This window comes from Podarcis filfolensis (genome assembly GCF_964270895.1).
Source record: "Podarcis filfolensis genome assembly, chromosome: 17".
NCBI classification, from domain to species: domain Eukaryota; kingdom Metazoa; phylum Chordata; class Lepidosauria; order Squamata; family Lacertidae; genus Podarcis; species Podarcis filfolensis.
Window position 1 is genome coordinate 19,729,392 of NC_139621.1, and position 15,593 is coordinate 19,744,984.

General features: G+C 43.7%; 1 protein-coding gene across 1 annotated transcript; it reads right to left on the reverse strand.

The window, feature by feature from the left end:
* Positions 1-22: 22 nt before the first annotated feature.
* On the reverse strand, positions 23-15,085 carry PLGRKT (plasminogen receptor with a C-terminal lysine). The gene is made up of 5 exons (XM_083594158.1): positions 14,934-15,085; positions 12,800-12,886; positions 3,463-3,593; positions 1,143-1,252; positions 23-507 (listed from the first exon to the last, which is right to left on the reverse strand). Exons 2-5 carry the CDS (start codon positions 12,878-12,880, stop codon positions 386-388), a joined length of 444 nt encoding a protein of 147 aa, XP_083450284.1. The 5' UTR covers positions 12,881-12,886; positions 14,934-15,085; the 3' UTR covers positions 23-385.
* Positions 15,086-15,593: the final 508 nt, after the last annotated feature.

Consider the following 15,593-nt stretch of genomic DNA (forward strand, 5'->3'; position numbering starts at 1 on the left):
AAAACACACAACCCAACCAGAATTGTATTAAATTCGTTTTCTTTCATAATGCGCATTACAGTCAGACAATAGTTTTCAAAACAAGTTTGCCGTGATCCATCTAGATATAGTGCACATAGTCCTCTTCTCTGATCCAACAGGAGAAATTGTGTGTGCTCAGCCCAGATTAAAAAATAATAATCGGCCTATCGGCTTTTTGAGAGGGAGAGCAATGGTCTAGAATGTAGACACTCCCCCCAAATGTCTTTGTTGCCAAGCAGCTTGACTGGTGAAATTTTAGCAAAGGCTCCCTACATACATACTGTTAGATCAGAGCTTCACAAGTCGGTAACATGATTACAAATAGATATTTCTGTTCTCTGAAGCACTGCTTCGCCACACCAAACTATTTTTCAATGAAAAACATGCTCTGTGCTCTTCTGGCTTTTTCAATGCCATCAAAAGTGAGGGGTCCTTTTGGCATTTCCACCAACGCGTTCTCTGCGTCAAGTATATGCTCTGCTTCACCTTGGGAGAAAAATACGGACATGTATATCTACGTTTGTATATTGTGAGAGCAAAATGATCACAAATCTGCCATTAAATAAGTGTTGTTTGTTTATATTAGATTTATATACTGCTCTCCATCGTAAGATCCCAGGGCGGTTCACAGAATAAAATACAGGATAAAAACAAGTACCATATTTTTCGCTCTATAAGACACACCAGACCATAAGACGCACCTGGTTTTTGGAGGAGGAAAACAAGGAAAAAATATTCTGAATCTCAGAAGCCAGAACAGCAAGAGGGATCGCTGCGCAGCGAAAGCAGCGATCCCGCTTCTTGCTGTTCTGGCTTCTGGGATAGCTGCGCAGCCTGCATTCGCTCCATAAGACGCACACACATTTCCCCTTACTTTTTAGGAGGGAAAAAGTGAGTCTTAGAGAGCAAAAAATATGGTAAATAATCAAAACAAAACAGCAAAACAATACCCCACTTCCCACAGACACATTTAAAAGGCTGTAGGATGTTAATCAGCCCAAGAACTGGTTGAAGAAGAATGTTTTCGCCTGACGCCTAAAAATATATAATGAAGGCGTGAACCTTCCTGGGGAGAGAATTCCACAAACGGGGAGCCGTTGCAGAGAATATACAATACCTACCTTTCATTCTTTGCAGAAGTGATCCATAACCCATATCATACTGGTAGGCAAGCACAAAACTTAAAGGAACAATTGGAAGGAATAATCCAGGCTTTTTTCTTTTAATTGCCCTGTTTATTTAAAAAAAAAAGTAAGTAAGTAATATCCTAAAGCTTCAAACAAAATAACCCATTGAATCATAGCATCATAGAATTGTAGAGTTGGAAAGGGACCGTGAGGGTCATCTATTCTAACCCCCTTGCAACGTGGGAATCTTTTGTCCAAGGCGGGACTTGAACCCACGACCCGGAGATTAAGAGTCTCATGCTCAACCAACTGAGCTCTCCCATTTTGGATATCCTAATGGGATATCTTAATATCTTTTTGTAAACCTCTTATCGAGTTTTGTTTCCTTTTACAATGAAGCGGCATATACATTTAATTAGATAAATAATTAGACAATATTAAGATTTCCCCTTATTAGCAAGCCCTGGATTTAAGAAACCCTTTAGCTTTTTCTTTAGTTTATAGCTCAATTTTGGATAAGTATGGAAGTGATATGGATAAACAAGGGGTGATATTCAATAACGTTTTACTCAAAGTAGTCCCACTGGAATTAATGAACATGACTAAGTTAGGACTAGTGGGACTGAGTGGGACTAGCACTGGATATAATCCAATAAAAACAAGGGGAAGAATTCAACATAGAGCTAAGTATGGACCATGTTGTTTGCCGTCATGGACTGTTCGTGCTCTGCTTTCCAGAAAGGATATAGTTGCCGTTCTCTCTCCGATGATAAGAGGTGCCCTTGGAGCAGATGGAGATATTCCTACCCTTTAGCCTGTCTTTTGACATTTGACGTGCATGTTTGCAGGAGCCACTTCAGTTTTATTATTGTAAGGGTTGTTGTTTTTTTTTTTAAAAAATAATCAGCTGTATGATACTAGACAATTGTTTGGAAGTAAGGGCCCTTGAAAGCAACACTTACCTACTCACAAGGGAACAGTGCGTCAACATATTTTACATCATGGGGCAAAGGGCAGCCTTTTAAACAACATTCATAATTACATTTTAAAACAACAAAACGAAGCAGAATAGATCCGTCCATTAGCTTCTCCTTCTCCCAAGTCAAATCCCTCATCAAACATTGATGGCTTTGCATGTTTCCTCAAGGGCCAGACCTCCACATTACATTGGAGCTCTGTGTTTGGAGATGTCAGTGTGATTTTCACTTTGTTATACCTGTGATTGGCTCCTCTTAGTTTGCATTGGGGCTATGGAGCAGGGGGAGGTAGGATCTGATTTTTCCTCACACCGTGACCCTGATCACCAGAACCGTTTAGAATATTATATACCAGGCATAGGCAAACTCAGCCCTCCAGATGTTTTGGGACTACAACTCCCATCATCCCTGATCACTGGTCCTGTTAGCTAGGGATAATGGGAGTTGTAGTCCCAAAACAACTGGGGGGCTGAGTTTGCCTATTCCTGTTATATATAATAGGTAAAGGTAAAGGGACCCCTGACCGTTAGGTCCCGTCATGACCGACTCTGGGGTTGTCACGCTCATCTTGCTTTATTGGCTGAGGGAACCGGCATACAGCTTCTGGGTCATGTGGCCAGCATGACTAAGCCACTTCTAGCGAACCAGAGCAGCGCACGGAAATGCCGTTTACCTTCCCACCGGAGCGGTACCTATTTATCTACTTGCACTTTGATGTGCTTTCGAACTGCTAGGTTGGCAGGAGCAGGGACCGAACAATGGGAGCTCACCTTGTCACGGGGATTCGAACCGCCGACCTTCTGATCGGCAAGCCCTAGGCTCAGTGGTTTAACCCACAGCGCCACCCGCGTCCCGTTATATATAATAGTCTATTTTAATTCCCTTGCTTTTAACATTTTATTATTTTACTGTGTGCCTTTTTGTTTGTATACTGTTGTAAACTGCTGTGATATATTTCTATGATACAGCGGTATATAAATATTTTTTAAAATGTGTGCAGCGAATGACATCTGCTTGCACAACAGAACCTTCTTCCCTCTCCTCCCTCCATGGACACACCCTAAGTCCCCCCCAACCCTCCAGAGTAGATTTAGGGGGGACAAGGATAAGGGGAAATCCCATTGCACAAATGGACCTCATTCTGCACGCACACAACAGCTTGGCTGAGTGCCATCCACTGAGCAAAATTCAACTAAGTTATACCCAGAGTAGATGCACTTGTATTAATGGACCTAACTTAGTCACGTCCATTAATTCCAACAAGTCTAGTCTGAGTAAAGCATAGATGACGAAACATGCAGTCTCTCTTGCATTATTCAGAAAAAAGGGCTGCATACCCAGCTGTTAGACCGATAGCAGCAAGTCCGAAAAATGCTCCAAAATACTTGAGAAATTCCCGTGTCCAAGCAACCTGCATAGCCATCTGCCTCTCACGCATTTGATTTTGCATCAGGAGTTGCCTTTCAAGCTGTAAGTAAAAGAAAAAGACAACAATAATTTTATTTGTAAATTAAAGTAACTTTTCTACAGGACAGTTCCTACATAACTGGTACAAAATGGTTTTTGTATTAGTGTATATACTTGTTGTTATGGTTGATATGACCATGATGGTCAAAACAACAAACTACGTAAGGATATATTATTTGTGGCTTAAGAGCAGTTTGTACTAATATCTCAAAAGTAGTGCTTGAATTCTTGAAGTAGTGCTTGAATTCTTGCTCCAATTGCTGAACAAGAGGCTTCTTCTCTACTTTAATCTTCCTTTCAATGACTTTTACATAAGATGATTCTCCCATGCGACCTCTGGGTATAGGGCGGTATATAAATTCAATAAATAAAATAAATACATTAGCTTCTTTCGGGAGTGAAAGGATATGCAGTCAAGACCTTAGTACTTCCTTCTGCTTAAGGTTGTGGAACAAGAGTTCCCACCACGTAGCACCAAATATCAATTAACACCAAATTGTAAAAGGGACGCGGGTGGCACTGTGGGTTAAATCACAGAGCCTAAGACTTGCTGATCAGAAGGTCGGGGGTTCGAATCCCCGTGACGGGGTGAGCTCCCGTTGCTCGGTCCCTGCTCCTGCCAACCTAGCAGTTCGAAAGCATGTCAAAGTACAAGTAGATAAATAGGTACCGCTCCGGTGGGAAGGTAAACGGCGTTTCTGTGTGCTGCTCTGGTTCGCCAGAAGTGGCTTAGTCATGCTGGCCACATGACCTGGAAGCTGTACGCCAGCTCCCTCAGCCAATAAAGCGAGATGAACGCCGCAACCCCAGAGTCGGCCATGACTGGACCTAATGGTCAGGGGTCCTTTTACCTTTTACTAATTGATCTTGTCAGTGCCTGACTGGATAGAAAAGTCTATATTCAAAGAGACAGTTCAGTAGTCTGTTCCTGTGAATGAAAATGACATAAAAACAGGCAGACTGGGTGAGGTGATAGTGTTGGATTGAGGCAGTTACTCAGAATATATATTGTACAGTCGTATCTTGGATCCCAAACGCCTTGTGAGTCGAACGTTTTGGCTCCTGAATGCTGCAAGCCCAGAAGTGACTGTTCTGGTTTGTGAACATTCTTGGGAACCCAAATGTCCGATGGGGCTTCCACGGCTTCCGACTGACTGCAGGAACTTCAAATGGACTACTGGAACGGATTCCGTTCAACTTCTGAGGTACGACTGTATATGCCCATGTGTCAAATTGGAATCCTTTAAACTCTTAGAATTTATCACATCATGACAACACAGCCATTCTAATGTGTGTAACAGAGTGGTGTGAAAAAAATTAAATGTATGTAGAAGCTTACGTAATCAGTTTGCTAAGAAAAAAGGGAAAATAAGGCTTATGGTTGCTGATAAAGGCTTATGGTTGGGTAGGTTGAACAAAAAAGTACACTAATCTTCTTGGCATCTTTGAAATATATTTCTTATTGTCCACCAAAGATATATAGGCATGTGAACACAGTCCACATAGTAGTGTGCCCACACCTGCCCTGAACCTGTAATAGCAGACATCTGAAAGAGAACAAGAACAGGAATGAGGGCAGCCAGAGACAAAGACCAGAAACGTGGAAGAACCAGCAAGTATGAACTATGCTATATAACCCTGGCCAGGCTCAGAACTTGCAGGCTAAAAATTACCAGAAGGGACTAATCATGTGTAATTCAGCCTTGTAATTCTATTAGATTTTATACATGGAGCCTCAAAGATGATGATTATCTAACCCGTAAGCCCACAATGAGGTGCACAAGATCTCTGATTAAGGTATGCCTGCAGAGATATACATTATATGTTCCGACCTCTAGTACCAAAGCTGTGCATAATACTCTTTGTTCTCAAAAGAAACATGCCCCAACAAGGAAGAAAAATTACACCAGCCCACAAGCTGTGTAGGTATCTCCTGTCTCATTGAAGCCAATGGTAGTGATTTTTTCATTTTTAAAAAATGACCAAGTACAAAACCAATGGATGCCGTTTTCTTATTTAAGCAGAAATATAACAGTGGATGATTCGGTTGCCGTGTCTAAGCTGTGCGGCTGTTCTAGAACTCTTTCAGCAAGGAAATTACTGGCAAGTGTAATATGATATTTCTATTGTTCTTTTGAAGTGTATGATGTGCCCTATTCAGGTGCTCTTTTTAGAGGGGGCAAAAGCACCCAAGCAGAAGCGTGAGTCAGGAGCAATGATCTTTCTAAAACCATCCGCTAGCAAAGGTTATCGTCATCGCTGCGCATTCAGTACATCTTGCTATTTGGTCAAGAGATTGTTGAGCTAAACTGTAGCTGACAAATGCACAAACACACACATATGGTGCTGGTTTCCTGGGTTTGCACTACACAGAAGTGTTATCCACTCCATGGCACTGAAAGCTTCAAGAACTGACCAGTTTGGCCAGTACACTGTCACCGTAACAGCACAGCAAGATGTTGCCTTGTGTGTCCTTGCATGTGCTCCACCACGAAGCTCACGGGGTGACCTTGGGCCAGTCCCTTTCTCTCTCAGCCTAACCTGCCTCACAGGGTTGTTGTGGCGATGGAAGGAGGATGGGGAGAACCATGTACCACCACTTTGAGCTCCGTGGAGAAAAAGGTAGCATATAAATGGAATAAAAGAAATCCTCGCTTACTTCTGTATCGTTTTATGCTTTAGCAGGGGAGGCTGGGAACCCGTGATCCTCGAGATGTTGGTTGGACTCCCAGCTCTCACCTGTACGGCTGCCGTGATGGGAGCTGGTGTACAACCTCGGGAGGAACACCGATTCCCAAACCCCTATGTTAGTAGGAAACATTTGCCCTCCATTGAAAGCAGTGCAATGTGAACGGTGGCTGAACTTTATTAAAAGCGGCTGTTGTGGCAGCCTAAGCTTGCAATGTTATCGATTGCACAGTATCCAATATCCAGCATAGGGGGTAGAGTCATCCAGCTCTGCCTTCTTATCAGGGACTCTTGCTTCGTAACCTTCCCACTTAGGCATAGGGTTTACACTAGCTTCTGTCCTGCAGCACCCATAGACTCCGAAGGCCCGCATAATATATTGCATGAGTCAGAGGGGAGCATGTCCTTTCCTTGTCAGAATGCTCAAAAAGCTATTTTGTGTCCTTGGTGCCAGTATAATGGTATTAGTGGTTCCGCCAAGACTGGCGCAAGATTCCAATGCTAGAGCATCAACTGTACAGTGGTACCTCGGGTTACATGAGCTTCGGGTTACAGACTCTGCTAACCCAGAAATATTACCTAGGGTTAAGAACTTTGCTTCAGGATGAGAACAGAAATCGTGCAGCAGCGGCACAGTGGCAGCAGGAGGCCCCATTAGCTAAAGTGGTGCTTCAGGTTAAGAACAGTTTCAGGTTAAGGACAGCCCTCCAGAACGAACTAAGTTCTTAACCTGAGGTACCACTGTACTGGGTATGGCGCAGGATTGTTCAAAACCATCATGTTCAAGCAAACATCATTATTTCTTACTTTGATAAAATACTATGCATCTGTGAACAGACTGTATTTATTGGTATAGTTGTTCAGACTGTTGGGTCCACCCAACAGAGGGTCCAACAGTTGCTGTATGTTCTGTATAGGGAAATGAAGGGCAGATGGGGCTCATCAACCTGAGAAGGTAGCCCATCTAGGGGAAGGAAAACTCTGATCCTAAAGCTCCACTGCTATAATGATCTCTGGCAGGTGAGCAGCCTGATAAAGCAGCAAAGAGTCTCCGTCAGTTTTACACAAGTTTATTTAAAAGAAAAACACCTTCAGAGCATGGCAAACTGCCTGCTCTCATTAATCTAGTTGCTCAAGTCTGACTTATAGTTCCTCCCCCAACAGGAAGAACGCCAGAATCCCACCTTTCGTCTCCTTCCCTTCCGTTGCTCTCGGAGCCTCTCTAATCTCCTCGTTTAGGGACTGCAGGGCTGAGCTACCTCTTCCTCAGAAGACTCAGCCTCTGACACCCTCTTACCTGCTGGTTGCCTGGCAACGCCGTGGCCAACATCCAACTCTTCCACCCCTTGGGAACTAACCGCTTCTTCCCTGAAAAGGAGGGGCCCTTGGCTGTTCTCTCTAAAATCAGACAGACAGCTCTCATCTACAGAGGCAGCCTCTTCCTCACTCAGCTCAATTTCCGAGGCTGACTCTCCTGATGTGCTGGGGGCACATTCCTGACAACTGCTTTACGGGATATCTTTGGGAGAAGAGAAGGCTAAGGAGCAAACCCTACACAAATCCAGAGTGGAGTTCCTAAGATGGTTGGATTGGGCTTTGTACGCCTCCTTCCAGCAACACCTGGAGCCAAGCTGGTGCCAAATGTATTGCTCTGCTTTCCTTTGGACCACGTCAGTGATGCCGGGGGGGGGGGTCTTGTCATTTGGGCAGCCCCTCCATACACACTGCCCAGGCTTGCGCTCTGGGGAGGTAACTTTGGTGCTGCTAATGTAGCTGTTTGACTCCCCCCCTCCACTGGAGGCACACTCCGTTGTCTCTCAAGACAACTTGTCCAAATTCTAACTACAGAAAAGCAACATTTGGATGCCTGGATTTTCAATAGGCAAACATTGCAGTATAAATTGAGAAAAATCACCTATTTCATTTCATTTATTGCTCTCTCAACTCTAGCAAAAGCTTGTGTTAAAAAAAAGAAAGAAAAAGATAGAAGGTAATGCTGGGATGTTTTGCTTGAAGCTAAAATAAAATTAGTTATAAAAGTTTTCACTACCAGTTCTCTTTGCCAGCACTACCATTTTTAATCCACAAACAAAATGGAAAATTGCATTTGTCCACATAGATTAAGCTACAGCGAGACAACTGCAAGATAGTTATGACTTTTTTCATATTAGGCCTATATGCATATACACACATTCCCACACTTGACAAATTATTAAATGCCAAATTATGTAAGCCATGTGCAAAACTTGCAAATAATTTTAAACAGCGCATTTCCACAGGCAAAAGAGGAGAACAACAAAAAGCACCCTGTAGACTTTCTAATAAATGCTTTTTGGTCTCCAGCATTGGAAATTAGCACCTGTCTGTGTTTACTCTAGGATAAACTTCATAAAGTAATTTTGAATCCCACATACCATTTTTAAATACAGTCGTATCTTGGTTGTTGAATGGAATCCGTTCCGGAAGTCTGTTTGACTTCCAAAAACATTCGACAACCAAAGTGAAGCTTCCGATTGGCTGCAGGAGCTTCCTGCACATAATCGGAAGCTGTGTCAGACGGTTCACCTTCCAAAGAACGTTTGCAAACCGGAACATTCACTTCCGGGTTTGCGGCATTCAGGAGCCAAAACGTTTGACTTGGAAGGCGTTTGGCTTCCAAGGTACGACTGTAGTTGCTGTTCTCAAACTTAAAGATTATACAGTGGTACCTTGGGTTAAGTACTTAATTCGTTCTGGAGGTCTGTTCTTAACCTGAAACTGTTCTTAACCTGAAGCACCACTTTAGCTAATGGGGCCTCCTGCTGCTGCCGCACCGCCGGAGCATGATTTCTGTTCTCATCCTGAAGCAAAGTTCTTAACCTGAAGCACGATTTCTGGGTTAGCGGAGTCTGTAACCTGAAGCGTATGTAACCTGAAGCGTATGTAACCCGAGGTACCACTGTACTGTAATTTATGATATCCAGAGAACTGGGTCTAAACAAGACAAGAGCTGGACCACCATTTTAAAATATATTCCTTTTATTTTAGGCACATCGGTGCTGATTTTCCCACAACCCACTCCTGAAAAGGGCTCCAAACTATGCCAGTTAAGATGATGATATAAAGTTATTTCCAGTTCAACTGGGAAGGGTATAAATGGGAAAGCAGGACATGAGAGAAAAAGTCGCCCATCTCCTGTCATGGCTGCAGCTAGCAGCAGGGCCTTAGATGTGGTGGCGGCTGCTCTCCCTCAGAAACTTCCACCACCCAGAACGGCTCTCTTAGAATTTTGATCAAATCATGAGACTGAAAGGGTATCTTTTTTATGTTACACTTAATAGTGGGGAAATCACCCTGATAGTCTAAATACATCCTTAAAGGTTTTTTGCAACAGTTCAGCTAAAATGTAAGCTATTAAATGTTGAAGTTAGACGGGTTTCTTAAGATTTATAACAATGAAAACTCCAGCCTTCTCCTGCTACTCCTAATTTTTTAAAAAATAGTTACCAAGACCCTTTTGTCTACTATATTGACATAATTATCTTAATCAAGCACTAGAAATGTAGTAACAGAAATACATACTATCATCATATTCTGCAAACAAAAGCATCCTTTACACAATTCAGGAAAATATTAGTGGTCCTTAGCTACAGAAAAGCGCAAAATCTCCAGGAATAACCATGTTTTACAGTCTTGTGCCCTTTGGACTTAATATAGGGCATCCTATTTGATTTAAGTTAGCCATTACTAACAAGTTAAACATCAGGAAAAAATTTCTGGCAGCGAGAGCCATTCAACAGTAGAACGGTCTCCCTTGGGAGGTTGTGGACTCTCCTTTCCTGGAGGTTTTTAAACAGAGGTTGCATGGCTATCTGTCATGGATGCTTTAGCCGAGATTCCTACATTGCAGGGGGTTAGACTAGATGGCCTCTGGGGACCCTTCGAACTCTAAGATTATAAACCCTATGGATTTCAGTGTGTCTATGCATAATCCACAGATCCAGCCCAATGTTGCAAACGTGCAGTAGGTTAATCTTCTGTACACCTTACGGTCTTCAAACAAAAACATCTTGGGAGGTTAGGCTGGCCTCAGCCAGAGCCAGAGGCAGGGCTTTTTTGGCTGTGGCTCCAATCTGGTGGAACACTCTGTCACAAGAGACTAGGGCCCTGTGGGACTTGACATCTTTCTGCAGGGCCTGCAAGACAGAGCTGTTCCACCAGGCCTTTGGCCAGGGCACAGCCTGACCCCCTCCTTTGGCAATTCTCACGGAACTCTAGCCCAATGGTTGCCATTAATCCGATTTGAATTGATTTTATAATGAAATGATTTTAGTATATTGGATCATTTTACTGTTGTTAGCCGCTCTGAGCCCAGCTTCGGCTGGGGAGGGCAGGATATAAATAAATTATTATTATTATTATTATTATCCTTACTCAAATATAGTTGCCATTAATATGAAATCTGAGATCAACTCTGCAGCTCATTATATAGTACTGGACAAGGCAATTTATTAGGTTCACATTTTACATCCTCTTTCACTGAAATCTTGGATGTGTGAGGGGGAGGGCAGGTGGCGAGAGAAATCAGAACATGAGTAACATAGTGGTTAGCAGTGAGATAAAATCATTATCCAAGCTTCTTTTGGTGTGCTTACATTTTTAACAGCCGGTCCACTGCGAAGTGCTACTAACAGAAAATGTAATGTTCTTATTTCCTCAGAGAAGTTTTAAATTTCATAGGACACCCACCCGCCCTTATGCCAAAGGCACAATTCTCCTTCATTATAACTTCACAGTGTCACTGTCTGTTAGATGAAGCTAACAGCTATGTGTTAAACCGGTGTAATTCCCATTATAGTCAGGAAACAGGAAGCACGTATCTTCTCTCATGCTTGCCCCAACATTTACTATTATATTCTTCAGCTACAACCCAAACGAAACACTGTGTGCGATTTTTAACAAGTCAACCTCTTTAGCCATATGGCGATAAGATACATGGCAAAAACATTTCAGTAGCTGATATTCTGTGACAACTGAAAGTGACACATCTAATTTAGTGGAAGACACCCAAGCAGAATTTATTGTCATTAAAAATTAAATTTATCCATCTAAGTTCTATGATTCTTTAGTACATATCTTGCTGCAGACATTAAAATAACAGCAACAATGAACTGCAAGAACATCAGTCACTCTTATTTTCTAAACCATCTTTTCTTTAGCCCCTCACTGGAAACAATACCCCTCTAACTCATTACTTTTGTTTGCTTGGGGCTTCCCATAAACATCTGGTTGGCCACTGCTGGACTGGATGTACCTTGGCCTGATCCTGCAAGGCTCTTCTTATCAGTGGACAACACCTGTCATAAGGAGGACTAATAAAAGCTTTCGGACATGGAGCTAAAGCGCCCCCTCCCTAGCTATTTATTTTTTATATGCCCTTAAATGCCACATGGCAATGTCACATCTTACTTAAGAGTACTTTAAGTGCTACAATCTCCTGGAAAAAGCCAGGCTTGGATTACACAAATACCACTGTTAAAACTAGGCAGCATATCATTCAGCTAAACTAGGAGCGTAAAATATTCTATATTTTGGACCACATACTTTAAACTCTTCTGCCTCCAAGAGAGCCCCAAGGACTACTTTAAGGGAAGAAAAAAAATATTTTGAAGACAAATTGCACCAACAAGTTTAGAATGTGATTCTGGAAGCAGAGAATACATAAACAAGCACTGCAGAGGCTTTTTTCTTAAAATAAACAACAACACGCAATTATCTCGGATATATTTGTATTGCTTAAGTGTTCTGAAGCCGCACAGCAATGTATTATATTAACAGTAAGGTCTTCAGCATAAGACAATCCGATAACCTAATCAGATTTGCCAAGGAAGACAAAGACAAAACTAAATTCTACATGGCAGATTAATAAGATCTGCAGGAAAACAGGATACTTTATTACCTTCCTGTTCTTTAATCTGCTTCCTGTTCTCGTACTGGGAAGGTGGGGGGGGGGGGCAGGTAATGTAAGATTCTCTTCCATTCACTCCCACTGTCAACTTTCCTCCCTCCCATCTGCTGGTCTTCACTGGGATCTTAACTTTAGGGCTGCAATGAGGGTGCAGACAGAAAAGAACGAAAACTATTTGTTCTTTTCTCTACACCACAGGTCTCTCTCAACTCCCAGCTCTTGCTCCTCTTTCTTCAGGTGTATGTATTCAGGTGTACGTATCCAGGTGTACATATGCATCACACACAAATTTACTGTGTGATCCTAAACATGCCTACTCAGAAGTAAGCCCCATTTAGTTCAATGAGGCATACTCCCAGGTAAGTGGGTAGAGGACTGCAAGAAGGCATCTTGGCAGTTCCAAGGTGCTTTTGTCTGGGAACAAATTTATCTAATCCATATTTTTACTTCAGTTCTCAATACCACGTATGAGATGCATGTCACTGTGGGGTAACCAATGCTGTATGCACATATTTTTGTACCAGAGTATAAAATCATCGCGTTGTTACATGCTCTGTAATATAATAACCAACCTGAAGTCGAGAGTTCATGAGCATAAACTCCTGTTGACTCTTTAGGCTTTCATTCACAGACTTCGAAAATATGAAACCCATTTTGACCTAAATGGAGATAACATATACATATTTGCAACGATCATTAACACTTGAAATTTGAGCTACAAGTATTATTTTTCCTCCCATAAAGAAATGACTCAGTAATAAAACGCACCAACAAACTACTTATTCAACCTTTGGACGTTATTGCCAACACTTCTCTTTATTTGGCATTTTATTGACACTAGCCCATCCAGAGAGGCAGTAGCCTGAAATTACGTAGTAGGAAATGCAGGAAGCCTTGCTGTGGATCCCCAGCCATGGCACCCTCCAGATATTTGTTGGACTCGGATTCCCTTCAACCCCAGCCAGCACAGCCAACAGCCAAGGGTGATGGGAGTTCAAAACACCTGGAGGGCACCAGGTTGGAGAAGCCTGTCCTAGAAGAAGGCTTTCTACAGTCTCAGGGTGGTAGAGGCAACTCAATCCTGGAGGTGGGGGGAAATATACATCACCTACCCACTCCCACAAGTATTAAAAAGTAATTGGGGGGCAGGGTAAAGGTAAAGGTACCCCTGCCCGTACGGGCCAGTCTTGACAGACTCTAGGGTTGTGCGCCCATCTCACTTAAGAGGCTGGGGGCCAGCGCTGTCTGCAGACACTTCCGGGTCACGTGGCCAGCGTGACAAGCTGCATCTGGCGAGCCAGCGCAGCACACAGAAACACCATTTACCTTCCCGCCAGTAAGCGGTCCCTATTTATCTACTTGCACCCAGGGGTGCTTTCGAACTGCTAGGTTGGCAGGCGCTGGGACCGAGCAACGGGAGCACACCCCGCTGCGGGGATTCGAACTGCCAACCTTTCAATCGGCAAGCCCTAGGCGCTGAGGCTTTTACCCACAGCGCCACCCACGTCCCTGGGGGGCAGGGAGCTTTACCCAAATGGCAGAGTACCTGTGGGGTGTGTGTATTCTCCCCTCCTGCAACAAAAATAACATATATGTATATATATGTGTGTGTGTTATTTTATATACATATATACTATATATGTGTACGTGCGTTGTTTTATATATGTGTTGTTGTTGTTTTTGTTGTTATAGGTGTGTGTGTGGTTTTATATATATTTACAGTGGTACCTTGGTTTAAGAACAGCCCTGTTTACAAATGATTCGGTTTACGAACTCTGCAAAACCATAAGTAGTGTCCCGCTTAGCAAACTTTACCTCCGTCTATGAACGGAATCCGAACGGTGGAAGGGCACCGGCAGCAGGAGGCCTCATTAGGGAAAGTTCGTCTCGGTTTAAGAACGGTTTTGGTTTAAGAACGGACTTCAGGAATGGATTAAGTTCGTAAACTGAGGTACCACTGTATACTGTATGTGTGCGTCGTTTTATATATGTGTGTGTGTTGTTATATACGTGTCTGTGTGTGTTGTTGTTGTTATTGTGTGTTACAGGCAGGTAGCCGTGTTGGTCTGCCGTAGTCGAAACAAATAATATAAAAAATAAAAATAAATTCCTTCCGGTAGCACCTTAGAGACCAACTAAGTTTGTTACTGCCGTCGGGACGGAGATACAGGACGATGAAGACAAGAACGAGCCGTCTTAAGAACAGCTTCTTCTCCAGAGCGATCTCGGCCCTGAATGGGAAGCCTGGACTTTGAAAGTCATCTAATCTTCCTTGCTGTACTATACTGTATTGTTTTAATTAGTGTTTTTATGGAGCAGTCAAGTAATTTCGTTGTCCCTGAGAGGGGGCAATGACAATAAAGATATTATTATTATTATTATTATTATTATTATTATTATTATTATTATTATTATCACTGGTATGAGCTTGTTGGTGGTGGTGTGTGTGTGTGGTTGTTGTTGTTTTTGTTGCAGGAGCGGAGAATAACAATACAGGGTGCAGAAGCGCTCCAGGTCCGAACGGTCCACACTCGCAGCACCAGCAGCAGCTCCAACCCGCCCCGTATTCCGCCAAGGCCAAAGCGGGCAGCCCTAGAGAGCAGGCGCTGCAGAGACGCCACCCGCCACCCCCAGGCGCTGCCCCTCGGAAGCTTCCTCCCGCCCCTCCTCCTCCCTAGACCCTCGCCCCCTCCTGCTCCCCCTTACCTGCCGCCTTCCCGGCCTCCCCTCCTCCTCCTCCTCAGCGGCCTCCCTCCGTCAGCCCGGCCAGGCTCTCCCTCCTCTCCGCCCGAGCCGACTTGGCGCCTGCCTGCCAAGACACGCTTGTTTGGGGGGAAGCTGTCCGCGGGCCAGGAAGCGATGGGACGTCATTTCCGGGCACGTTTCCTCCTCTTCCTCCTCTCTTTTTCTTCTTCTGCTGCTGCTGCTTCTTGAGCGGCCGCGCGGCTTTTTGCCCGGAGTTTGGCATAAGTGGCCCCGTCTCTCGTACTGACCTGTCGTTTCTACGGACTGCTGTGTATCTTCTAGGAATCCTAGCAGGAGTGGGAAGGGGCCACAAGGGTCATCCAGTCCAGCCCCCCCGCCCCACCCGCGATTCAGGAATCTTCTTTCCTACGTGGGACTCGAACCCAGGACCCTGAGATGAAGAGTCTCGTGCTCCACCGACTGGAGCTGTGGGAATCTTTCAATAAAAATAAATAAACGGGGAACGATTTCAGCGGGTGGGTGGAAACTGCGGGAGGGAAAGAGAGGGTGGGAGCCCCTCTTTTTTTATTTGCAAAATAATAATAATAATGATCACACATATAGGGTTGCTAGGCCAGGCCAGGCCAGGCCTGCGTGTTGTGTTGTGATGTGATGTAATGT

Excerpts from the sequence above, each read along its gene's own strand:
- PLGRKT (XM_083594158.1), bottom strand. The coding sequence starts at position 12,880 with ATGGGTTTCATATTTTCGAAGTCTGTGAATGAAAGCCTAAAGAGTCAA. Across the intron at positions 3,594-12,799 it reads TCATGAACTCTCGACTTCAG|CTTGAAAGGCAACTCCTGAT; the intron begins GTTGGTTATTAT and ends TTTTACTTACAG. Across the intron at positions 508-1,142 it reads ACTTCTGCAAAGAATGAAAG|GTGAAGCAGAGCATATACTT; the intron begins GTAGGTATTGTA and ends TTTTCTCCCAAG.